The sequence below is a fragment of the Canis lupus genome, chromosome 32 (genome assembly GCF_011100685.1).
Source record: "Canis lupus familiaris isolate Mischka breed German Shepherd chromosome 32, alternate assembly UU_Cfam_GSD_1.0, whole genome shotgun sequence".
NCBI classification, from domain to species: Eukaryota; Metazoa; Chordata; class Mammalia; order Carnivora; family Canidae; genus Canis; species Canis lupus.
This window is the reverse complement of record NC_049253.1, coordinates 24,496,982-24,524,084: the sequence shown is the minus strand read 5'-3', so window position 1 is coordinate 24,524,084 and position 27,103 is coordinate 24,496,982. Positions and strand designations below refer to the sequence as shown.

The 27,103-nt window shown below is 34.3% G+C and overlaps 2 protein-coding genes across 5 annotated transcripts in view; one reads left to right on the top strand and one right to left on the bottom strand.

Moving 5' to 3' along the window:
- The window catches only part of GRID2 (glutamate ionotropic receptor delta type subunit 2), a 1,471,756-nt gene that overhangs the window by 83,845 nt on the left and 1,360,808 nt on the right, over positions 1-27,103 (top strand). The window lies entirely within an intron of this gene.
- On the bottom strand, positions 1,929-4,271 carry LOC119877800 (heterogeneous nuclear ribonucleoprotein A3-like). 2 transcript variants are annotated; one of them, XM_038582132.1, is made up of 2 exons: positions 4,225-4,271; positions 1,929-4,158 (listed from the first exon to the last, which is right to left on the bottom strand). In XM_038582132.1, exons 1-2 carry the CDS (start codon positions 4,228-4,230, stop codon positions 3,097-3,099), a joined length of 1,068 nt encoding a protein of 355 aa, XP_038438060.1. In that variant the 5' UTR covers positions 4,231-4,271; the 3' UTR covers positions 1,929-3,096. The 2 variants fall into 2 exon arrangements, with proteins under 2 accessions (XP_038438060.1, XP_038438059.1); XM_038582131.1 differs by having other exon boundaries at positions 1,929-4,265.

Sequence of the window (27,103 nt, the reverse complement as noted above, 5' to 3'; positions counted from 1 at the left end):
GTTTTAAAGTCTGTAGCATACATAAAATTTTTCTTGACTAATTCAGGAGTTCAATATTCTCCTTCTTTTGTGGACCAGTATTTTAAAAATATTTCTTCTTGTTGTTGGAAGAGTTACTATGTATTTTCTACCAGTACTACCCGGTGCTTAAAGAGATTGTTTGCTCATCTTCTGCCAGAGAACTCTAAAAGAGATCAATTTTCTTCCAGATTGTTTTGCTGAAGGCAATTGTTGATATTGCTGTCAGAAAAAAGGAGGAGGGTTTTATGTACCTGGAAGATTTTTTACTATTTTAGGTCACTGGTTATATTGAAAACCACAAGAAAGTTTTGGATTCCCTGACTCAACTATATATTCACAATATTCTGCATACAGTCTTAGTATTTTCCTGAAGTCACAATAGTATTTTCAATACTATAGTCACAGTAGTATCCCTGGATCTTTTTTCAGTCATCAGCCACCTCATTTTCCTTGCCTCTGCCTTCTATAACTGCTCATGACTAGATCATGTGAAGGCTAATATAATTCCTCATCCTGAGGATGGGTAAAAGTACAACCTAAATCAGCGTGCCACATATCAGTTAGGTTTGGCAGAAACCACACTTGCTTCAGGACTCTAAGTTCATATCACTGAGATCTTGCATTACTCTTGAAGTCTTGTTCCTTTTAGGAACATACCGTAGATATATGGTACTCCATGCGTGACCACCAAACAATGAGCGCCCCCTATTCTCATGAAGCTCATTTTACAGAGAAATACTTAATTCAATTCCTGATTCCTTGTTTCCTATGATTTTGTGTGTGTGCATGACAGAGAGAGAGAGAGAGAGAGACAGACCTCTTAACCAACATCAGTTCCTATAATACTTCTTGTGGTTAAAATATTGTCATCTGATAACCATAACTATTACAAAGATTAAATTGGGAAATATTAGTAAGCAATATGAAAAAACTAGGCTTTGTGATAAATGATCATAAGGAATGTGACATACTGCATCTCTATTTGGAGGTTCACAATATGCATTGGCATTTATCCTAAGTAGCATCATAAATAACAGAAACTGACCCTTTATTCTATTTATCCTAACAATTTTATTTTATTTTTTTTTTTTTGTTACAATTTAGCTCAATTTTAATAAAATGTTTCCCAAGCAGTACTTTGACCAGGTACCCAGGTTTAAGTTATGAACATTGACAGTGTCCATTTATATAACCACATTTGAGTTGTTAAAGACTTAACCATTTTCTAATATTAGCCTATTTTCTACACTGCTTATTCACATATGTCCATTAACAAATGGAATGTTGTCTGTTACATTTATTGGTTTGTGAGTGTATTCTGGAAAACTGCAGTATCTGTGAAGACCGATTTCCATGCTGGCATTGCATGCATCCAAATATTAATAATGCACAGAGGCACAGAATTAGAGCAACAAGAGAGCATATTCAAACACTAGCACGCCCCATTCCCCTTTTTATTGCTTGTTTTGCTTAGTACTTCTGAAAACAAAAAAATTTCGAATTCAACGTTCAACTGCCAAAGAAAGAATAACAGCGGAGCACATAACTTAGGGCTCGAATGAAATTGTAAGCACTAGCTGGCGCAAAACAGTAGACATTGCTTTTTATATATATGACCTTATCTGAAACTCTTCCCAACCAAGGTCTTCCAAACCAAACTGTTAACTCATACCAACATGATTTAGGTTCAAGCATACACATGGATAACAGTGTGTTCTTTTGGATTTTAAGTGAGCAAGAACTCAGGCTATTCAAATTTGAATTCAGGTCTCTGGGAAGTGAGAAGCTTGTACTAAGCAACTGTGCTACACTTCTACTGCAGTAAGTGATTTAGGATTTTATCTGGACTGTCCTTGGTTTTATCCAATAAAATATAAAGGGTACAAACAGGAAAGCATGCCAGCCAGTTAAGGGTTCAACAATGCATGATTTTTATTCTCTTGCTTCTGAAAGCTTGTTATCAAAAAAATATATATATTAAACCAAGGAAAATAACTGAAGACATATGGGCCTCTTGTGCTTTAAAAAGGAAAAAAGAGGGTAGCCACTAATTTGCTCAGACACAGCAGGCTTAGTGGTCCTGTATTTTGAAGTTTTTAAGAATGGTTTTTAAGGGAAAGGGAAAACATCCACTACCCCTTTCCAGAATTTAAATTTAAACAGAGGGCAGTAGACATTCATTACACCCAAATAAAACTATGGCAGTTCACATGTGACCAAGGTGAATGTAGAATGGAGATGTTCTAAACACAGCTAGGACTCTCAGCAAAACTAACACACTAAAATCATATGATTACATTTTGAAAGAAAATGCACAAAAACCAAATAGGAATTTTGAGTTTTTTTTTTCATTTGAAGGTAAATCTTAATGCTATTAAATTCACAAATATGCTAATTTAAATACCCAATTCTATTTATCTAAAACACACATTGCAAACATACAAATATCTATTCTCTCCACATGTCAGAGCCCATTCATTTCATGGTTTGGAAATGCAGAGAATAGATTCCCCTTAAACTGCAAGTCAGCAGGTGTTTCTTTACAGTTAACTTTAGCAAAATTCATACAAAATAGTAATTAACAATGATCTTCTTTACTTGTTAACTCACAAGGAAACACCTTCAAAACTGCATTTTGTTAAAGTTTCTGTACTAAAATGTAGAAAAACTGAACTACACAAATATTGAAAAGTTAAAAATTCCTTAATTTTTTATTCCTGGTACCACTACCACAATTTACAGGGCAATATACCTGATGTAATGAAAAGAAAAAGAAAAAGACAAAGCTACAACAGATAAAAGACCTCAGGAATGTACATCTAATTGACACTACATTGCATTAATCAATAGCTGCACTTTTTGCAAACTGTGGCTATGACAGTCCTGAACAAGAAGGGTTTCCTGTTTAAGCTGCAGTAACTTTTCTGACTATGGATCATCGTTCCTCCTGTGGCAGATTTTTACAGTTCCTCTAATGCATTTGGGACGACTGTCTCAAAGTAACCTGCAGCTTTCCTGACAACTCCTCGCTCTCTCTCCTGCTAAGAACTGTAGCCCTTTTCTTCTGAAATTTTTTTAGAACCTTCTGCTACCATATCCACCACTTCCACCACCAGATCCATAACCACCACCATAGGGACTGCCCGAGCTTCTTCCACCAAAACTGCCCCCTTTCATGGGTCCATAATTTGATTGCTGTTGTCCACTATAATTTCCAAAATCATTATAGTTCCCACCACCACCATAGTTACCTCCAAAATTTCCTCCTTCATTGTAACCATCGTATCCTCCACCACCACCACCATATCCGCCTCCTTGGTTTCCATATCCTGGTCCACCACCACCATAGCCTCCTCTACTACTATAACCAGGACCACCACCATAGTTGCCACCATCACCTCCAAATCCATTATATCCACCATCACCTCCTCCATAACTACCTCTGCTGCCACCACCTCCACCACCATAGCCTCCTCTTCCCCCAAAGTTTCCACCACGGCCAAAATTACCACCACCTCCAAAGTTTCCTCCACGACCCATGAAGTTGCCAGATCCACCTCCACGACCTCTTTGCGATCCAGCAGACTGCATCTCTTGTTTAGAAAGGGCCTTTTTCACTTCACAATTATGCCCATTAATAGTGTGGTATTTCTGAACAACAATTTTATCAACTGTATCATGATCATCGAAAGTTACAAAAGCAAATCCTCTCTTTTTTCCACTCTGCCGGTCTTCCATAACTTCTATGGTTTCAATTTTGCCATACTTTTCAAAGTAGTCTCTCAAATTATATTCTTCTGTATCTTCTTTAATACCACCGACAAAAATTTTCTTCACTGTTAGATGGGCACCAGGCTTTACAGAATCCTCTCTAGAAACAGCTCTCTTTGGTTCCACTACACGCCCATCAACCTTGTGTGGTCGGGCACACATTGCTGCATCCACCTCTTCAACACAAGAGTAAGTCACAAAACCAAAACCCCTGGAACGTTTTGTTTGGGGGTCTCTCATTACCACACAATCTGTAAGTGTGCCCCATTTTTCAAAATGTTCTCTTAAACTATCATCCGTAGTTTCAAAGCTCAAACCACCAATAAACAGTTTTCTCAACTGCTCGGGTTCCTTTGGATCATGGCCCTCCTCCCCCCGGCGGCGGCGGCGACGGCCGGAGTCGGGCTGGGGGCGACCGGGCGGCGGTTTTACCTCCATTTTGAGACCGGACTCGCCTCTTCCAACTCGAGTTCAATATCCTAACAATTTTAAAATAGATTTGTATACATAACAATTTTATAGCATACTAATGAATAACATGATGTTGATAATTTAGAAAGTTTGGCATTTTAGAAAGAAACTCTAAACTAGGTATTTAGTAAAATCCTTATCTATAGAAGTAATTTCTTTTTTTTTTTTAAAGATTATATTTATTCATAGAGACAGAGGGAGAGAGGAGCAGAGACACAGGCAGAGGGAGAAGCAGGCTCTATACAGGAAGCCTGATGTGGACCTTGATCCCAGGTCTCCAGGATCACACCCGGCTGCAGGCGGCGCTAAACCACTGCGCCAACAGGGCTACCTCTATAGAAATAATTTCTACAATACTATGATATGGCCACCAGTGTCTGATATTTTTACATAGAAATTATGGTTTATTAAAAGTGGCCATTCAATTAATGTTACTGTACTCCTCATACACAGCAGAGGAATGGGCAAAGAACAGTATAGTGTTTGAACATTTAAAAATTATAAAATGATTTCTTTACATAATTTTCCTTTATCACTTAGAAACTCAGTGACTCTGATATAGCATCACCCTGATTCCCTTCACAAAATCATGTGACCAGCTTCTCTGTAGGGAAAAACCCTCTGGGGACTATTAAAACCGTGTCATGTTGAGCTTCACACTTATAAGGACTTATTTTAATATATAATAGCATGTAATTCCATTTTAGTAGATGCTATGAATGATTATTTCTCAAAGAGGTACTACAATTTTTAAGACTGGAATTTTCTTCATGTACATTGTAAGGAAAAAAGTAGAGCTAACGTATCTAGATTTTAAAAAGTCATTTCTGTTTTTTTTTTTTTAAGATTTTATTTATTTATTCATGAGAGACACAGAGAGAGAGGCAGAGATACAGGCAGAGGGAGAAGTGTGCTCCTCGCAGGGAGCCGAGTGCGGGACTTTATCCCCAGACCCGGGGTCACACCCTGAGCCAAGGCAGATGCTCAACCACTGAACCACCCAGGTGTCCTAGAAGTCATTTCAAAGATCTCATTAATGGCTCTTTTGGCAAGATGGAAGAATATTGACAGATGAAAGAACCAGGCAGGATTATAATTGGTTGAAATATTTTCAGATAACTGTGAGTCATGAAACAGTATTAATTTAAGGATTACTAGTGGTTTAAGACTCCATCCCTGACTCTGTCATATTCTACATATTCATGATTAACTTGATTAACAATATTATTTTTTGGTTATTTTTTTAAATTGATAGCTTTACTTTTTTTAAGATTTTATTTATTTATTCATGAGAGAGAGAGAGAGAGAGAGAGAGAGGCAGAGACACCCAGAGGGAGAAGCAGGCCCCATGCAGGGAGCCTGACGTGGGACTTGATCCTGGGTCTCTACGATCAGGCCCTGGGCTTAAGGCGGCGCTAAACCGCTGAGCCACCCAGACTGCCCTGATTAAAAATATTAGACATAGTCTTTTCAAACTTACAGGTGCCAGGAAGCTGGAAAGAATAGTAAAAATATTGAATGTGTTGAATTACAAAATTAAAATTCAAAAAAACTAGGAAAAACTGATAGATTAGATGAAGATTGTCAAATGGTGTTTAAGAGAGTTAACTCTAAAGTCTTGAAAAAACTAGATGCGGGCTAGAAAGTAAAAACAAGTATACAATGAGAGAGTAGGATAAACTTTATTTGACTATAAGCATGCAAGTTTAGCTTAAGTCTGAACTCAATATGGGAGGAAGAGAGAAACTTACATTAACTGTATTCTATTTGTATACCTTGGGGTAGTCACTTTCACATACTCACCTATTTATATTCAACAAAGCGATGAGATTGAAATTACTATAAATATTATAGGAATAAAGAAAATTAGTGGGATGAAAATAACCTGTTCAAAATCATTTAGCAAATAAATGTCAGAACTGACCTTTATCCCAAATCTATTAGAATTCATGTTGTTACTCATAGGATAAAGAACTCTGGGGAATCCCTGGGTGGCGCAGCGGTTTGGCGCCTGCCTTTGGCCCAGGGCGCGATCCTGGAGACCCGGGATCGAATCCCACGTCGGGCTCCCGGTGCATGGAGCCTGCTTCTCCCTCTGCCTATGTCTCTGCCTCTCTCTCTCTCTCTGTATGACTATCATAAATAAATTAAAAAAAAAAAAGAACTCTGGGATACAGAAAGAAAGAGTGAAACAGGTGATGATGCCTTGATCTCACCATATCTGGTAGCTCTTCTAGGTCTGGCCATGGCTGCAGAGTCTTTAATAGAATGGATCAAGACTAGAGGAGAATAGACAAAATAATTTCATATCATGTGCATTTAATGAAATTGGAATCTGGTATTTTAAATAAAGTTTTCTGGTTGGATGTGTTCAGAGATTTAACATAGTTCAAAGTCTATTTTCTTAAAAAAAAAATTCTTTTTTCTCCTGTTTGTCTCCAAACAGGGAAAAACTAGAATCAATGAATGGAATCTGGAGAGTTGTAGATTTTATTGAACATAAAACAGACCTTTTATATATTGCTGCTTTACTTTTTATCCCATCTCTTGTTATCTTATACTGTACTCTATATTTTTGTCTTCTGTTTTTCTCAGTAGAAAGAAATTTCTAGGATACCAGGAATTTATGCCTGCTTGACCACGCCCATCTAAGTACCAAGGACAAGATAGGCACCTAATAAAATTTGTTGAATAAATAAAATCAAACTAGAAATTTTTAGATTCAATTTTAATCCTAGCAAATTACATTTTTCTTACCGGTAAATAGTGTTTTCCTTAGTGTCATCTAAAGAAATATTCATATGATTTGCAATTCATAAGTTCACAAGAGATTCATGTAATTTAATGTCAAAGAATACTGTACTTTCTAAAAAATCATGTTAGAAATAGTGACCCATAATTGGTTAATCTTTCAGTATTTATGTGGAATACACTTTGGAACGTTTTATACATTGTCAAGTTGCATATTGTCAACAAACTTTCATAGAGGTATAAGCTCTGGAGTTAAACTGCTAAGGTTTTGTACTTGTTACTTGTATGATTTTGAGCAATTTATGCAAATTCATAATTTCTGTTTATTCACCTGAAACTATCAGTACCTACCTCATGAAATTATTTTAAGTTTTAAAAGCCATACCATTTTTATTTTTATTTTATTTTATTTTATTTTATTTTATTTTATTTTTTTTTCATACCATTTTTATAAAGCGCTTTATGCTCCTTCGGGCACAGAGTGATTTTAAATAAAAACAATATTTCAATATTAGCAGTAAATAGTAGTATTACTCTTATTATAGCCGCTGACTACTCACACTATTAAACTTCAAAATAAATATTGAAGTTTGTAATAAATATCATATGATATTTAGAAATGCTCCCTGGGGCTTTGCCCCAAAAAACCATAGTTCTTCTGACGTTTAGAAAAACAAAATGTTATGAGATAAAGAGAGGATTAAGTGGATTACAGATATATATTAGAATTTTGTCCTTTAGGAGTGTGTTGTCTCTGAGCCCATTTTTATCCTCTCACCATTTTGGTCCTTTTAGGTGCAAACCTTTTTCCATTGTTTCTATTGAAGGAATGAAACATAATAGTAAGTTGAGTTGCCATAGGCAGCTTTGCTATAAAAGACTAGCGCACTCCTATTATAGTATTTTCCTTGCTTTTGTGAAAAGACTCCCACACTGATAGCTGCTGCTGAAATTGATTCTGAAAGAGCCATTAAAAAAAATGACCCTCCCTCAGGCCATGACAGGTCTATCATGGTGTCTTTGTCTTCACTCTGGTTACGAAAAACCTATAGTTTTTTGTCTGAAACTTTATTTTATGAAAACATACCAGTCACAACTACCAGTATGACTCAGTATGACTATAGTCATTGCAAATTTACATTAGTTGACCTAAGGCATGTTTCAGTCATCTAGCCTGAGCCTGTCTCATCTTTTAAAATTTTTGCTTTTAAAAAATTATATGTATTACTGTGAGCCATTTCAGAATAAATAGCACACATGACAACTCTTTAATTCTAGATGCATTAGTATGCATTTCCAAAATGACAAAAATAATCTCTTACTTCCTGTAATAGTTATTAGAATTAGAAAACACTGAAATCATACCACTTATCTAAAATATTAACAATATTAAAATATTGTTTTTTTCCCAGAAATGTCTTTATAGCTAATAGAAAAAAAACTGGCTAATTTAAAAATTATTGTTCTGCCTTAATATTCCCTTATTGCTTCTCCTACCTCTGTTACTGAAATGTTTGGTTTTAGTCATTTTTACCAATCATATAGGGACAATCATATTCATTCATATCATTTTTCCTACCTTACTTGATTAAGCAATCTGTAGAATGATACATGTAAAAATAAAAGATTTCTCTCTTAACGGTTGAACATTATTTTCTAAAGGAGTAGGACAAATTACCTATCCATGTAAATTTACGCTTCTTGCTTAAAAATTAGGCAGGTACAGTAACCCCAAAGAAAACAAAATGTTGATAATTATAATGTGGAAATCAAATTTAATCTAACATGAGCATATAAATCTTGTAATCTTAATTGTTGCTTCCTTTCAGAACTCTAAATGTGAATTCAGTTTGGGATTAATTAATAGATCTTACTAGAGACATAATAAAGAATACTAATATACCAAGGAAGCCTTTCATTTGAAGACATATGTATGTACTTATCTTAAAACATGAAGTCCGTTAAGAATATACAATTACATGGAAAATACACAGCAAAAATCTTAAAATGAAGAATATAATAACATATATGAAATATATTATCAAATATTAAATACAGATATCAAACATGAATAAAATATATCAAACTATATTTTAATAAATTCATTTTCAAAAACTGCTTCTAGAAATGTATTTTCAAGGAATTGACTGACAGTTTTGATAGTTTTCTAAATCATGTTTTAAAAATGTCTGGTTTATTGCTTTTTTTAATCGCTGATAAAAATGTTTCATTGTGTAAATTCTTAACACTACTACCTTTCATTTGATAAACACCAAGAAAACATTAAAAGTGTTGTCATTGTGCATCTGTGAATTTTCAGTCCTTTTGATTGATAGTTTTATTTAAATAATGTTGTGACAAACCAGCAATGCCATATTCCTAATCCTTTAGTGCCAGACTACACAGATCTTCTTTCAGGCCCCATTGGATGGAAATGCAGTGTGTGATTACGTGTAGTTCTTTAGATAAATCTCAGTTAAAGGATAAGACAGAAGTATGAACAGAGTTATCATTTTCCACTAGAGTTTTAAATCATAGTAAAAAACTATGATTCTGGGAACAAGAAATTATAAACAGTTTCCTTCTTTTGAAAGATACTTAGAAATTTACAAAGAAAAATGTGTAATATGATTAGGACAAATGAACAGGTAAAGTGCATTAAGTGTAACGTGATTATATGTAAAATATATTCTGCTATATAGTCTCAGTTCTGTAAAGATTGGCAGTAATCTAGTAAAACTGGTACTAAGGAAAGCATCAATAAAGTCAGTTCTCAAAATGTTACTTTCTAACCATTTTGTTGAAGATACTAAAATGCCTTTATCATGCTTTTGATTACTCTACCATGCCTTCCTCTTCTGATCATATTCTGACTCATGCCAATGAGTCAAAATGTCATGTGTGCAAATATGCACACAACACACACACACAGAAGCATAGGGAGATTAGGAATTTAGGTGAAAAAAAGGTAACTTGAAGGAGGAACAAGATAAACAATGAAGGAATGAAGTCAAAACCCAAAACTTCAACAAATAAGCAAAAAAAATCAAGACTAAAGAAATAAAAGAATGGAAGTATGCAAATGAAGGATTAGATAATGATTGAATGTGAATAAGTAAATGAGAATAAGGAAGTACTAAAAATATAGTAACTTAATAAGAGAGATAACACTCATATGCAAATTATAAAACACATGTATAAAATATATAGTGTTATTTAAAAATACCAAAAGGGGCAATGACTGGTCTTGAAACTGCCATGATCACACTAATGCTAAAATAACATTTTTTGAATTTTTATTCTTGAAACCTCTCTTCACTTCACCTACATATCATGAAAATAAATCTGTGTATTATTTAATTTAGAAATCTAACTAATCTTAAATATACATGTAGTCTGCAGTTAATGATATAGGAAAATTATATAGGAAAATAAATATCTAATATATAAAATGTAATTTAATAAATATAATTTTCTGTTTAATTTTCAGTTCTCTCCATGTTTTTAACTTTTCTTCAGGAGATTTCTGTTGTTTTATTCAAATAATTCCTACATGCAGAATGGCTGGGTCAAGTGTATTTAAAAAAAATTGTGAATAATTCTTACAAAAAACTTAGTGTTTAAACTTGAAGAATTTAAAGACAACCATGATCCTATGCTTGTTTCTTACTAAATTTTTGTGAAAACACGAAAGGTTTTAATTTTTCACCTTAAAAGATGGAGAAAAATGGAGATATGGATTTGGAAATTGGAGATATAGATTTCTATTTCATCATTTAACAATTGTAGTAGGATAGATGCCATGTATTAACCATGTTTTTGGATGGTTTTATATTATCTGCATCCTTAGAAATTCAGTATTTGAATTTTAATCTTTTTAGAAATCATCTACCATTTGATAATTAACACAAACTAAGTTCTTAGAATATTTGATCATCAAATACAGTCCAATTGAATTCATAATTGAATTCATAATTGAATTTGATACCTAAACTCAAGATCTAGCTAACTCCCAAACTAGAAGAAATAATCTGGAGAGCATTGTCTTCCATACTTATTGACCCAGTCAGGGGAAAATAAAAGATTGTTGACCAATTGAGTGAACATAGCTCAGAAAATGAAACTAGTTGGAAAATCATTCTTCTGGAATTTTTTTTTTTCTTCTGGAATTTTTATGTTAAAATCTGATGATCTATTGAAATGCCTTCCCTGTTAGGTATATTTGTGCAGTTAGTATCCATCATTTTGAGTAAGACCAATTTGACTTTATCTGCTTCATCACCATGTTTTCAAAAATTAAGAAGCCAAAGTGCAAAAGGTGATTTGGTTTATCCAAGGTTACTTAGCAAGCCAATGGAAATACTACTGATCTTTTATGGGATCTGCTAGGTTTTTATGTGACACCTCAGTGCTTAATTATCAAACTGTAATTTTTGTTTCAATAAGACCAGCAACATGTTATTTGTGTTTGTAGTAATATAATCATACGCAGTTCCACATTTTTTAAAGATTATATTTATTTATTCATGAGAGACACAGAGAAAGAGAGAGAGGCAGACACACAGGCAGAGGGAGAAGCAGGCGTCACGCTAGGAGCTTGATGTGGGACTTGATCCTGAATCACGCCCTGAGCCGAAGGCAGATACTCAACAGCTGAGCCACCCAGGCGCCCCCACATTTTTTGATTATATTACGATTTCTTAATTATTTTTACTTAAGTACACTTGACCTTAGCCAAAGAGTGCAGAAGTTATCTTTTTTTTGAAGAAGTTATTTTCACTGATTATATTGGAGGATTGCTCTTTATTGATGGTGAACAGTAATTTTACCAGATGGCCTATTGATCAGTATAAAGTATATTAATTTTAATAACCAGTATTATCCATTATGCATAAATTCTAGGAAACTTTTTTCAGAGAGACCAAACTTCTTGATCTTGTTCTAGATATTGCGGCGTGGCTGGTTTTGGAGTCTGTAGTTCAGAGATGACACTGTGTAAAGCTCTCTATTGATTTTTTAACTGAAAACATATAAATACTTTGAGCTAAGGATGATAAATGACATCTTAGGAAAAAATTGTAGATGCATCAATAAACTTTCAAATCTCTACACTGAATAAGAGGTTTTTAATTCTTAAAAATTATTCAGTTTTTCTGAAGTCCAACTTGTGAGAATTATTAGTTTTCTGTAACTTTTTTCAGATTTTTAAATTTTTATTTGCATATTAAAAAATTGTGCATTCTAGTAATTAAAATCATTTGAATAACAACAACAAAAAATGCACTCAGATTAAACTGCATTTTACAGTCTGCAGAACACCTTGTACCCGCTTGGTATTTACTCTAGATCTCACTCTCCTCCCACCCAGATTCTTCATGGACCATAATACAAGTTCTTTTCCTTCCTTGCCAGAAAGACAGACAGATGGGAGAGGCAGGTGTGGCCTTCATCGATGTAGTTTTCAATTCTTTGATGTGAAAAGGGGCACACAGTCATAAATTTAATCCAACCTCTTTGAGTCTTACAAACTTAAATAGCTAAAATAAGTAAAATAAGGCAATGCTTGTGGAGTATACAGTACATATTGGCGGTGCATGCCTCATTATGATTTGCCTGCTTACTTCTCCTGTTATATTATTTCTTTTGAAGGCAGTGGCATTTTCTCTTGCATTTCTGTCTTCAATTCTCAATCTCAGCTATATCTGGTTTGTTGGACCTGGCTGCACAGGAAATGGATTGGAGTGCCCAAGTGAGTAAAGTCCCTCTTATCTGTGCTGTGGCCACCACCAAGTGCCTGAATTCTATAATTATATGTATAGTCAGTAAACATTTACTGTGACTTGATATAAGGACCATTTACAATCCTTAATTGTTATAAATTTGTGTAAATTAGTATATTTCTTTTCATGAGTTCCTTTTAACAGCTGTTATTTTATAAAATTTATGTAATTTGCTCTTTTGCATTTGAATATTATTACTTCTAGACTTCTTTCCAATTGTTTACTTTTCAGTTGTTTATTCTTACTGATTAATGGTAATGAAAGGTACTATATACTTCATTCTAGTTTTTCCATTCTTTGCAGCACTCCAAATAATCTGACATTGGTGGTATAATTTTCATTTTATGGCTAGTAATACTAACTTTAACAACTGGCAAATATTAGTTGTTATTTTCAAAATGAAGTCTGGCTCTTAAGACCAAGCACTGTCTGCTTCTTTGAATATTTGTACGTACAGAAAACTATATTTTATAAAATTAATGTGTCTTTGGTATCACAGAGATTATACCTTTTGAAATATGTAATAAGCTCTTAGCAGATTTCTTGTTAAGTATATGTAATGTTTAATGAGATAAAAGAATTAGCTATGATTTTATCCAAAGTGACAGAGAAACTTACTTTGATAGTAGGTATTTTATCTTTAAACTGAAAAATAGAGCTAAAGTGCTAAGGGAATAATAAAGGACTTATGCTGTATTATATTTTTACTTAAAATGCAGCCTAGACTAAGGAAACAAAAAATAAACTATTGGTACTACATCAAAATAGAAAGCTTCCATACAACAAGGGGCACAATCAACAAAACTAAAAGATAGCCTATGGAAAGGGAGAAGATATTTGCAGATGACATTACTGATAAAGGCTTAGCATCCAAAATATATAGAGAGCTTATAAAAATAAATAACCTAATAATATAATTGATAATGGGCAGAAGAAATGAATAGACACTTTTCCAAGGTAGACGTACAAATCGCCAATAGACACGTGAAAAGATACTTGTTATCACTTATCATCAGGGAAATACAAATAAAAACTACAATGAGATATTACTACACACCCTTTAGAATGGCTAAAATCAACAAAAGAAGAAACCACTGGTGTTGGCAAGGATGTGAAGAAAGGGGAACCTTCTTGCAGGATTGGTGGGAGGTAAACTGGTGCAGCCTCAATGGAAAATAGTATGGAGGTTCCTCGAAAAGGTAAATATAGGGATCCCTGGGTGGCGCAGCGGTTTAGCACCTGCCTTTGGCCCAGGGCGTGATCCTGGAGACCTGGGATCAAATCCCATGTCGGGCTCCTGGTGCATGGAGCCTGCATCTCCCTCTGCCTGTGTCTCTGCCTCTCTCTCTCTCTCTCTCAATCTGTGATTATCATAAATAAAATTAAAAAAAAAAGGTAAATATAGAACTACCCTATGGCTGTCAGTCACACTACTAGGTATTTATTTACCTACAGAATACAAAAATACTAATTCAAAGGGATATATGCACACTGATTTTTATAGCAGCATTATCTGCAATAGCCAAATTATGGAAAGCTCCCATCATTGATTGATGACTGAGTAAAGAAAATGTAGTATGTGTAAACAATCAAGTATTACTCAGCCATAAAAAAGGAATGAAAATATTGCCATTCGTAATGACATGGATGGAACTAGAGAGTATTATGCTAAGAAAAGTAAGTCAGAGAAAGACAGAGACAAATGATTTCACTCATATGTGGAATTTAAGAAACAAGCAAAGGGAAGAAAAAGAGAGAGGGAAGTGGATGGGGCGCTAGATTAAATAGGTGATGGAGATTAAGGAGTGTATTTGTTGTGATGAGCATCAAGTGATGTTTGGAATTATTGAAGCACTATATTGTACACCTGAAACTAGTATTACACTGTATGTTAACTAACTGGGGTTTAAATAAAAGTAAATAAATACATAAGTGAAGCCTTCTGGGCTTCTGTCTTTCATGTCATATTGACCAAAGACATTTGATAAATGCAGTGAAACAAACATTTACTGATTTTTTTTGTGTGTCAATATCTGTGCTAAATCCTTTTATAATATAAATGATCCCATTTAATTAACAGTGTGACTTATATTATCATAGTCATACACAATCATCTTCAGCTAGTAATTTTTGAGTTTATACCATGAGAGAGGTATTGCATTGGAGATGTAGCATATAAAGTGACTTAACTTCATGGGTCAGGGCCTAATTAGTGTATAAAAAATAAACATAAAACAATAGAGGTAGCATGTAAATGCCAAAAGATGGGTATAAACCATAACTGCAAGATAATAATTGTTATGAAATGATTATAAACCCATTATTGTTTATTTTCATCTAGCAGAGGTCAGAATCTAAAAGATAGTTCTGAAGAACAGAAAAGGTAAGGACAAGTCCAGTATGTTAGGTGTTGCCTGTTGTATGTGAATTCTAAATAATGAGCTCCAGTGCAGCAGTGTTGACATAGCAACAATTTAAATAAAATAATTTCACTTTTTAATTTGCTTTTGTAAAGATAAGTAAACTGTCCATTAATAGAAAAACTGTTGCCCAGTGTTATATTTCCTTGAATTATAAGATCAAACATTAGTTAACCAGAATGAGTCACAATTGTAAAAGAAAGATTGAAGATAAATATTCTTTTATTTCTTACAATGCAAGTAGTCTAAAACCAGCATTAGGTATAATTATGAAAAATTGAATCATTAAGTTCTTGAAGCCCTCTGAAATAACTATGTAAGACTTCAAAAATTCAGAACAATATCTTAAATATTTCTTAAATAGAATATTTAAGAAAGATGTTGTATTTTGCCAAAAAATATGTATAAATTGCTATTGGTTTTTGTAAGTTTAAATATTATTTAAAAAATTTAGAAGTCTCTTAAAAGTCCCAAGTTCTCAGTAATAACTTATTAACTATGCTGAAAGGAAGAACAAAAGAGATAAGTAAAAGGACAATTAAAATTTGTGTGGATGTGTGTGTGTGTGTCTGTGTTAGTACATCTCCAAAGAGAAGAAATAATTGAGGAGCTCAGGCTGTTAGGAAGCTCAGCAATGACTTCAGTAAAGAGTCTTTGAATATTATAGCCAGAAGGGAACACTAGCTTAATATATTCTTTGCTATTTGAAAACCCAAAATCAAGAGTAAGGAAAAATAAATTATGTATATCACCTGAGTGTATGGAATAAACTGAAAATGAGAGGAAGTTCTTCATTTTAAGGTAAAGTGATGGGGGCACCTGGGTGGCTCAGTCAGTTAGGCATCTGCCTTCAGCTCAGGTTACGATCCCATGGTCCTGGGATTGAACCATGCATTGGGCTCTCTGCTCAGCGGGGAGCCTGCTTCTCCCTCTGCCCTCCTTGGATTCTTTCTTATTCTTTCTCTCATAAAAATAAATAAAATCTTAAAAAAGATAAGGGAAAGTGATCAGGGTAATGTTGTGTCATAGAAATGGCATAGACATCCATAGAGTAATATCAGGAGTAGAGGATGACGGAGACATGAAAATATAGCTCACATAATGATATGAAGGAGACAGAGATCATAATAACAACCTAAGACCCATATACTATCTGTGTGAGTGACAGAGGGAACATGACTAATTAAGAGAATGAGTAGTTACTTGGTAATTACTGAGGGACCATATGGAAGGGATTCTGATTTCTTCCATATCTGTGTTTGAAGGTTGAGTCAGAGCGACTGGTATTGATTACCATTACTGTGTCTAACCCTGTGTTCATGTGGCATGGAAAAATCTGAGTTTACCCAGATATCATGTATCCATGTAGCTGCTTCAGAATGTAGATGATGCATTTAAATGTAAATAATGCCCCATTAATATCCCCTTTAGGAAATTTGTCTTACAGATATTCTGGTATTATATATATGCATAAACATTCATTTGCAGCAGTATCTGAAATGGCAAACACTTGCATGTTTAATAATAATGTTTAATAATGTTTAATAATAATATTCCATTATTAAGCAATGGAATAATATACAAATATTAAGAAAATGGAAAATGTCTACGTACTGACTCCAAGAAACACTTTAACATGAAAGCGGATGCAGGACAGCAGTGTGTATCATATATAGTCTTTTACTTTAAAACGTGAGGTGAGGATATTCTATATTTTTATATCCTTGTATATGCATAAAAATTCTGGATTTATACTTAGGAACTCCAAATAAGTTATCATTCGCGGGAGAGGTGAAAAAAGGAATTAAATGAGGGGAAATGAAAGGAGAGACACTACATGATTATGTAACTTTTTATTGTTTTTTAGGTTTTCAACCTTACGATTTAAAGTGAAATTAATATACTCCATTTAATAGGCATGTTATTAGCTAGCAGTGGGACTGAGGTGCTTCATACCTTTACAAGTGATGTAACAACCTGAACATAGTAAAAGTATCAGATAATCTCATAAAATCCATTACACGTCAAATATCAGAGACTAAACTATTGGTCATCCATTTTCTTTTAACTATCCACATTGTACTTTCATTTCTTTTAACTATCCACATTGTACTTTCAGGAGAAGAGATATAGTAACAAACATGCATATATCAGAAAGGATTCAAAGGGTATGTAATTGAAAACGTACTTACTTAGTGTAAATTTCTATATTCTACAGTACCATAGGCTACTCTTTCAAAATAATAATTTGAGGACAGGTTGTTGCTTCCTTCAGAATTGTGAACTGAGTCATGATTCTGTTTGTACTCTCAAAATTGCCATGATCTTTCTCAAGTTGAACCCAAAAACCTGCAACCCTTCAAGCTATTCCCAGCTTCTGACATGCTCTTAGTTGCAACCTTTCTACTCCACTAACAGTTATTGATCCTTTTATCCCATGAAACATTCTGTTGTCTTTTCAATTGGCAGTCATATTGAAAAGATGATGACTCTGTAGCTAAACCCGACATTTAAGCTTAAATATCCTGTATTTTCATTATTTGACAAAGAAATTTTTAATCTGTTAATTCAGTTCAGAAGTTTATTTAGAAAAAAATTATTTGTAATTATACATTTCATTGTATAACTTTATTATGTACAATAAAAGCAGCTAATTAAGTATATATATATGTGGAATATGTGCGTTAGTATATATGTGTGTGGGTATAATTATGCAACTTTTCAGTGAGGCAAAATGTTTCTTTATGGCTAACATTTCATGGGTGGTAAAACGTCTTAAAGTCTCAACTATTCATTTCATTGTCTTGGGAACGGAAACTCAGAATGAATGAATGTGTGCATAGTCACAGACTTAGTTATTGTCGGTAATACAACCAGACACTGTGGTTTCCTTTACGTTTGTAACAACAGCTTTATTGAGATATAGTTCATATACCATAAAATTCATCCTTATAAATTGTACAGTTAAGTGGTTTTTAATTTTTTCACAAGGTCATACAATCATTACCACTAATTTTAGAACATTTTTATCACTCCAAAAAGAAAACCCATACCCATTAGAAATCACTTCCATTCACTCCTCCTTCTAGTCCCTGACCACCATTAATCTACTTTTTGTCTCCATGGATTTGCTTATTCTGGACTTTTCAGATAAATAGAATCCTATGATATGTGGACTTTGGTGAGTGGTTTCTTTCACTTGGTTAAATGTTCTCAAGGTTCATTCATGTTATAGGATATGCCATTTTTAACGACTGAATAATATTCCATATTGTGAACATACTACTTTTTGTTGATCAATTCATCAGCTGATGAACATTTTGGTTGTTTTCCCCCTTTGGGGCTATTATGAATAATGCTGCTGCAAACATTTTTTACATGTGTGGCTGTATATTTTCAGTTTCCTTGAGTTGTATCTAGGAGTTGAATCACTGGGTCCTGTGATAAATAGTTCTATGTTAACATTTTGAGGGTAACTGCCAAACTGTTTTCCAAAATGGCCGCACCATTTTATATTCCCATTGCTATGCTTTTGTTGTCATATTTTAGAAACCATTTTTCCTAATCCAAGGTCACAAAGACTCACTCCTGTATTTTATTCTGGGAGTTTATTTAAATTTTAAACAATTCTTGCCCCAAAGGAGTTGATTGTATGCAATTTGACAATATGTTAGAAAATAAACAAGCAACAAGCTAGAAAGGATATGTTACGTGTGTTTATATAGTAATTTTGCCTTCATTCATTCAACAAGTCTTTTTTGGATATCTGCAGTGAAGCAAGAATTACATCAGGAGCTGAGTGCTTCTGTGTAATAACTAATTTAATTTTATCACCTATTCTTTGTGGTACATATTATGTATTATTTTTTTCCAAAAAGAAACAGAGAGTTAAGAATTTTACCTAAGTCACTGTGCTACTAAGCAGTAGTGCTAGAGTTAAAAAAGGCAGTCTAATTCTAGAAACTATTTATAACCAAGCCAAGTAACATAGTCATTGAGAACACAAATACCAGAGCTAAGGAATTATGTGGGTTTGAAGAGTGGCTTCCATTCTTCCCAGCAATTGGACTTTGGGCTAGTTAATTAATTTCTTTTTATTTCCTTCTTTGCAAAGTACAAATAATCATCATCATAGGACTGTTCTGAGAATTAAATGTATTTACATACTTCAAGTATTTTAAATGTGCCTGGCATATTATTACTACTATAAAATGTCAGGAATATCTATTTAAGAAAATATAAGTGATCACTATCCTGGAACTGACATTCTATTCAGAGACTGAGATTGAATTAAAAACCACATATAATTATGTAATCACAAATTTTGGTAAGTGCTATATGTAGAAAAAGAAAAGAGTACAATTAAAACTTTATAAAAGGGATTAAATAGTTCAGTAATGAAGTAGTTCTCCATCCTGTGCTATGGAGGATAAGGCATTTTTATGCTTGATGTCCCATGTGTCTGTACTATAATTCATGTTTTAATGTATGTAGAGGTTCAGCATACCAGTATATAGGAGAAAATTTTTGATTAGGATAAAAGTGTCCCTGACTCTCATCTCAAAAGTAGGTCATAGCCTATATTCAGAAATACAAAAAAGTTTCAGCACATGAAAATATTTCATAAGGTCACATTTCCTCTACATAGAATTCAATATAACTATTCCAGTTCCTTTTTAGAAATGAGGGTATAAATTATATAACATTAGAATAACATTAAATAATTTCAAGGTAATAAAAGCACATTTATCCCTGTAAATTTCAAGTCTTTGGTCTTAGAAATATTCAAAAGTCAAGCAAGTCACTATCATTGTAGCGTCAGTATAAAACATCAGTCATGTTAACAGTGCTGATTAGAATTTGAAAAAAGTAAGAACAAGACACCTAGTTTAGGAAGAGAAGACAGGATAGTATTATGTGCAAATGAATAGGGGTATTTGCCTTGAGAAGTATAGAGAACTGTCTTTGCAGAAGATTAAGGGGGCTTCCTGGTCTTCTTTTCCCAACTAAATAGTCAAATAATCCCAGATTTAAGCTTTCTGTCTTGGAAACAAATGAAGTCAGTATTAGTCTTTTATAATTTCAGTAATTTATGTAAATTATTAAAAGTAATACAAATTAGCATCAACACAATTTCCATGTCATATATATTGTTTGAGATCTGTATTTTCTTTAATTAAAAAAAAAAAAAGAATTGGACAGCCATTTCTTCCCTTTTCACAGCCAAGCACACACTGACCTGCTAATTCTGCCAAGCTTGTTGGTTCGAAGGAGTAGAGAAAATTTTGCGAAAAGATTCATCATGAATTGATGAGACAGAGCTGGGTAAAGTGTTCATAATTCACTTGAGTAAGATTTCTTTCCCCCCAGGTCGGGCAAGAAACATTACTAGAAGTTAACAAAGTAGGGCAAGAGAAATGTATATGTGTGTCTGTGTGTGTAGAAAGGGGAGTATCCCAGTGAGCGTGACTAATGGCTCCTTAAATGGATTGTATTTGCTTATGTACACTTGATGATAAATAAAGCCTGAATAAGTTGCTGGTCAGTTGGGCAGTTGTTCAGGGCACCGCTCTATTTAGAAAAGCTGAACAATCACATAACATATACATAGGTGGAGAATATTAAAAATTTCCTGCAAAGAAAGTTGGAAATTTCTCTAAATAAATTTTGAGTTTTTCTCCCTTGGGTTTCAGTTAGAGGGTATCTTTCTTCTTCCCTCTCCCTGCTCAATCCTGTCACCATTGCATATACCTAAGGTTTAGCCACTCCTGGATAAAGGATAATATGACTGTCAGACATGGGCAAGTGGCCAAGTTTTGGCTAGGAAAAAAGACTTTGAGATCAACATCTAGGCTATAAGGCTTGTAGCACAGAAGGTTACTTAAGAAACTAAGGTTTGCCTTCAGATGTGACCCTTTCTTTTCTCTCTTTTGATATTCCAAATAGGAAAGTTGGATCTCTTCCTGGGGTCCATCTCTCTGCCTCTTCTCCCTCATTAATTACATACTCCATTGGGCTTTCTCTTTTTTAAGACTTTATTTATTTATTCATGAGAGACAGACAGAGAGAGGCAGAGACACAGGCAGAGGGAGAAGCAGGCTCCTTTGGGGAACCCAAAGCCTGACTCCATCCTAGGATCCTGGAATCACACCCTGAGCCAATGGCAGATGCTCAACCGCTGAACCACCGAGGTGCCTCCTCCACTGTGCTTTCTATTATGCTTTGTTGCCTTAACCTTAAGAAACCAGGAGACTGTGTAAATAATACAAATGAAAGTTCTTAAAAGATGTTGGGGGATAAGGCAGGGAAAGGCAATTTATCGGTTCAGTTTCTTTTCTTTTTTTAATACATTTATTTTTTATTGGTGTTCAATTTACCAACATACAGAATAACACCCAGTGCTCATCCCGTCAAGTGCCCCCCTCAGTGCCCGTCACCCATTCACCCCCAATCCCCGCCCTCCTCCCCTTCCACCACCCCTAGTTCGTTTCCCAGAGTTAGGAGTCTTTACGTTCTGTCTCCCTTTCTGATATTTCCCACCCATTTCTTCTCCCTTCCCTTCTATTCCCTTTCACTATTATTTATATTCCCCAAATGAATGAGAACATATAATGTTTGTCCTTCTCCAATTGACTTACTTCACTCAGCATAATACCCTCCAGTTCCATCCATGTTGAAGCAAATGGTGGGTATTTGTCATTTCTAATGGCTGAGGAATATTCCATTGTATACATAAACCACATCTTCTTTATCCATTCATCTTTCAATGGACACCGAGGCTCCTTCCACAGTTTGGCTATTGTGGCCATTGCTGCTATAAACATCGGGGTGCAGGTGTCCCAGCGTTTCATTGCATCTGTATCTTTGAGGCAAATCCCCAACAGTGCAATTGCTGGGTCGTAGGGCAGGTCTATTTTTAACTCTTTGAGGAACCTCCACACAGTTTTCCAGAGTGGCTGCACCAGTTCACATTCCCACCAACAGTGCAAGAGGGTTCCCTTTTCTCTGCATCCTCTCCAACATTTGTGGTTTCCTGCCTTGTTAATTTTCCCCATTCTCACTGGTGTGAGGTGGTATCTCACTGTGGTTTTGATTTGTATTTCCCTGATGGCAAGTGTGCAGAGCATTTTCTCATGTGCATGTTGGCCATGTCTATGTCTTCCTCTGTGAGATTTCTGTTCATGTCTTTTGCCCATTTCATGATTGGATTGTTTGTTTCTTTGGTGTTGAGTTTAATAAGTTCTTTATAGATCTTGGAAACTAGCCCTTTATCTGATACATCATTTGCAAATATCGGTTCAGTTTCTAAATTAAAGTTAGCTGGGGAATTCTGCAGGGCTGAGTAAGCCATTGCTTGTGCAGGGGAAACAGTGCCTGTTTCTATGAGGGGGACTGATCCTGAAGGGTTATAAATAGAATGGTACACTCTTAAAACTTTGGGAGTTGGTAGAAGGAAGGGGCTGGGGAACCTAATCGCACTGCTATCCTCTGGACCCTCTAGGTTTTCAGTTATGAAGAGTCCACTACTAAAGAGACTGGGAGTTAGTCTTTATGCAGTGCTTAGGGATTGTGATCCTTGTCTATATCTATGTTTGTTTGTTTTTTTTTTCTCCTTTTTTTCACCACTTTGAACATGTGCTTTCAATAAGGAAACATACTCGACTTTCTTTGATCTTTTGCCTACTACACTTCAGTTTGACATTCATGTATTTTATTTTGCTAATGATCTTTCTTTTACATTATTTTAAACTTATCTCTAATATTCAGTCATGCTTATGCATTCAAAGGGATTTTTACCTTTTTTGGTGCTTTATTTTGTATTCTTAGTGTTCTCTATCTTGGAAATGTAAAATTCTCTCAATTTTTAAATCTCCTGGCTTTAAGTTTTAACTTTATCTTGATAACTTATATGATTTCAATGTATCGTAATTCCTTTAAGGGTATTATATATTTTCCCTGATACTCATCTATTTAACCTATCACCAACAACATAGTTTTAGGCTTTATGTCTATAATTTGCTTCTGTTTATTTTGTTTTTAAACTTTATTTTATTCCTATGTCATTTCTTCTCATTTCCTTATTTGATTTTTTTCTCTTTTGTTTTCTTATCATTTTTTTGTGGTTACTGGGCGAAAACAAACAAACAAAAAAAAACCACAACAACAGAAAAGCGAACAAAGCAAAACAAAACAAACCTGTCATAGAAGCGGTGGTGTGGAGAGAGAGAGGATTGTCTTTCCTCTAGTTGTGACAGAGTTTCATTTCCATTAATATATTTCCCCATTCTTTTAAAGAGACCTCTTCCAACAAGCCACACAAGATTTGAGAGACTGCAAATTAACTTTAGAGAACTATAGTATACTGTATGTGGCTACCATAAGTGATTTATAGATATTTATTGCTTTCTGGTAGATTATGCCATTCAACTTAAAGTTCATAGTGTCTCAGTTTTTCTCTTTTAAATTCTCTTCACCTGGGGCACCACTCAGGAGCCCCAAGTGACTCTTGGCTTCCATTTGGATTGTGAACTTGGATCGGGGCATCCAGCCCCACATTGGGCTCCTTGCTGTGTGGAGTCTGCTTAGGACTCTCTTTATCTCTCCCTTTGCCCCTCCCTACTGCACTCTCTCTCTCTGTCTCAATAAATAAATTGTAAAAAAAAAAAAAAAAAAATCCCCTTTATATTTCACCCATCCCTCTACCTGCTATTTCTTTTGCAACCACTAGTTCTCTGTATTAAGGAGTTTGTTTTTTTATTCCAGACATTATTACTTTTGTAGGTGAATTTAAAAATTGTCATTTCAAACACTTATTTCTCAAAATTGAGACTAGAGAATCTTCAGGAACTTGAATTTTTAATAGACATCAGATGCCGGTATAGTAAAATGCAAAATGATGTATGAAAATGAAACCTAATACTAAACATAAATTAAAATGTGTGTAGTAGATATAACATGTATCTGTGCTATAAATGAAAATGATCCAATTATTGATTTAGATTAATATGAAACTCCGTCCTACATATTAGGGTTCAGCACCACTGCAGATACTCTGGGATCAAGGAAAGAGAGGTATAATTGACCTACTTAGAATTTGTTCAAGGAGTGTGCCCTGGTCCTGTTCAGTGCTGGTCTTTTGTTGTTGTTCATTTTGTGGAACATTTGCTGTATTATTTTGCCCTTGGATATTGCACTAGCTTTTCTCTGCTTTCAGCATTCCTCATAAAGAGAGAATCAGGATATGGCTAAAAGAAGAATATGGTCTGGGTATGCCCTCTCTAGTTCATAAGACTTTGCATACTGATTTTAAAAGAAAATTAAATGTTATATCCCAAGCCTGATGTAGCTGATTAGTCTTTTTCTAGGCTATGCTAATTTTGGCCATATTCCTTGAAATGCAATTAAATTTTATGTGTTAGAACAGACCTAACATGTCTTTCTGGGAAACATCTTTGATCTGCCCTTGAGAACTCTTCAACCACATATCTTTATGTGGTGGACTTCTCATTTGAGCATGTAATTTCATTAGGGTTCTTTCCTTCACGAGGGAGATTTATTGTTCTACTCTTTGTTGACTTTTAAAACATGGCAGCACAATTAACTGAACACAGGAAAGCTTTCCTTATTAGGAACTATATTTTGAATTCAATGTATGTCAATATCTACAAAAAACTGAATTGACAGGTACAATATATGCATCGCAAACATTTATTTATCGTATACCTATTTTGTTTGCAATCCCCCAAATACTTTTCTGAGCATTGATAACAACAAATTTAGTAAATTAGACAAAATCCCTGATTTCATGGAGCTGACATTCTACTAGAAACACAATTTTTATACAGAGGTGAGATATATATATATATATACACACACATATATATATATTAGTGGATAAGAGTTTAAACTCTGAAGTTATACCTGGATTCACATCTTGGACACATTTTGGATGTGTGCTCTTGAGCTTCTCTTATTTCACTTAGGAAATGCATATAATTGTACAGGTTAACGACCTTTATCTGAACCTTTTGGGGGCAGATATGGTTCAGAATCCAACTGGATTTTTAGAAAGGTAATATGGTACATATGTATGCGAAATGTAATAAACCCAGCAGATCTGCTACAACAACTCGTACTTTTTCAAAAAATATATTAGTAGTCACTTACAGTGAAATAAATGAAACCTATAAGTAACTTCACCTCAGTTCAGGTCAATATTTCCCATCAAAGGGGTTTGCTTGTGTGTCAGATTTATATAAAAAAATAAGCAACAAAAAACCAACTTTGGTTTTAACTATGTTTTTGGATATCACAATTATATCTAAGTGTCTATAGACCTATAGTACCTATTTCCCAGGATTGTTATGATGACTGAAGAGAGCAATTAATATCTTCTCATTACAGGTTCTAATGTGTGGTGAGTTTGTATCTATCAGTAATCTCAACATTGGTCTGGCTATTTCTTTAGTAAGTAAAAAACAAACAAAGTATTATTGAATTAGTCACTCCAGCTGAAAATCATATACTTGAATTCCTTTCTTTTGATACCACACCTGTCCTCAAATTATTTTCACAAAATGGACCTTTAAGGATTTTTCTGTGGAAACATGAAACAGAATCTTGTAAAACTTACTGTACTTTCTATGTGTTCTTGGTATTGTTTTACATCCTACCATCGTTTCTCCCTTTTCTTGATTTTTAAATATATTTACTTATTACAAATTTCAAGTGTCACATTGTAAGGATTTTTGTGTGCTTTCTCCAGCCTCTCCAGCAAGGCATTTCGTGTATAAGAAATTTGTACTTTGTGTGTGTATGGTGTATTTATTCTCTTTGCTTTCCTCACAATTTCAGATCCAGGATCCATCCTCTCTATGCACTAAAGATCTTTTATTTTCTATTTTTGTTAGAAATATACAGTATTCTCTGTGTGTATGTGTGTGTATATTTTAAATTGGCTTTTGTGAGTGATCCCTGAGTGACTCAGCGGTTTGGTGCCAGCCTTTGGCCCAGGGTGTGATCCTGGAGTCCTGGGATCGAGTTCCACATTGGGCTTCCTGCATGGAGCCTGCTTCTCTCTCTCTCTCTCTCTCTCTCTCTCTCTCTGTGTGTGTCTCATGAAATAAATAAAATCTTTAAAATAAATAAACAAATAAATAGGCTCTTGTGAGATAGCCTAGGAAAATAACCATCATTTATTTTCTGATTCTTTCAGGAAATAAGAAGTCTTCATTGCAGTTCAGTATCGAAATAAAACCATTCTGAAGTTAGAGAGTATGTTATGTGCCAAATGATTTATTGCATTTTTAAGAAGAGCATTTGTGCTTCATCCTAAAAACAAATTATTTCTTTGCAATAAATATTACAAAAGTCTTAATAAGTTTCTCTTCTGAGGCTTCTAATTCTGAAAATGTAGAAGTGGAGGAAAAGAAAAAGAGAAGAGAATGATATTAACTTTTTGTCCTTGATGATTATATTTCTGTAATGTTGATCTGTAATATTTATATTTTTGCCTTTTAGCTAACTTCAAAGATTTTCATTTACCATGTAAAATAATTTTCAATTTAGAAATAAATTATTTTATATGAGTTAATCACACCTTATTCTCTATTTTCACATTAATTCATTACCCTTAAACTTCATTAACAGAAAATTTGTAATAACAATGAGTATTCATTTCTGCCATTCCATTTAGCATTATTAGCCCATCCACACACCCTGTTGCACTTTACAAGGCAGAAACACTGAATTGCTTATAGGTCACCAAACATACCCTGGCATTTCAGACTTCTTTTCTTTGCACTTGTGTTTCCTTTGCCTATAATAAGTGTCCTCCTCTCCTTTGCTCACTGAAGCAAATCCTGTGACCTTCAAAGTAAGGCGAAGGTT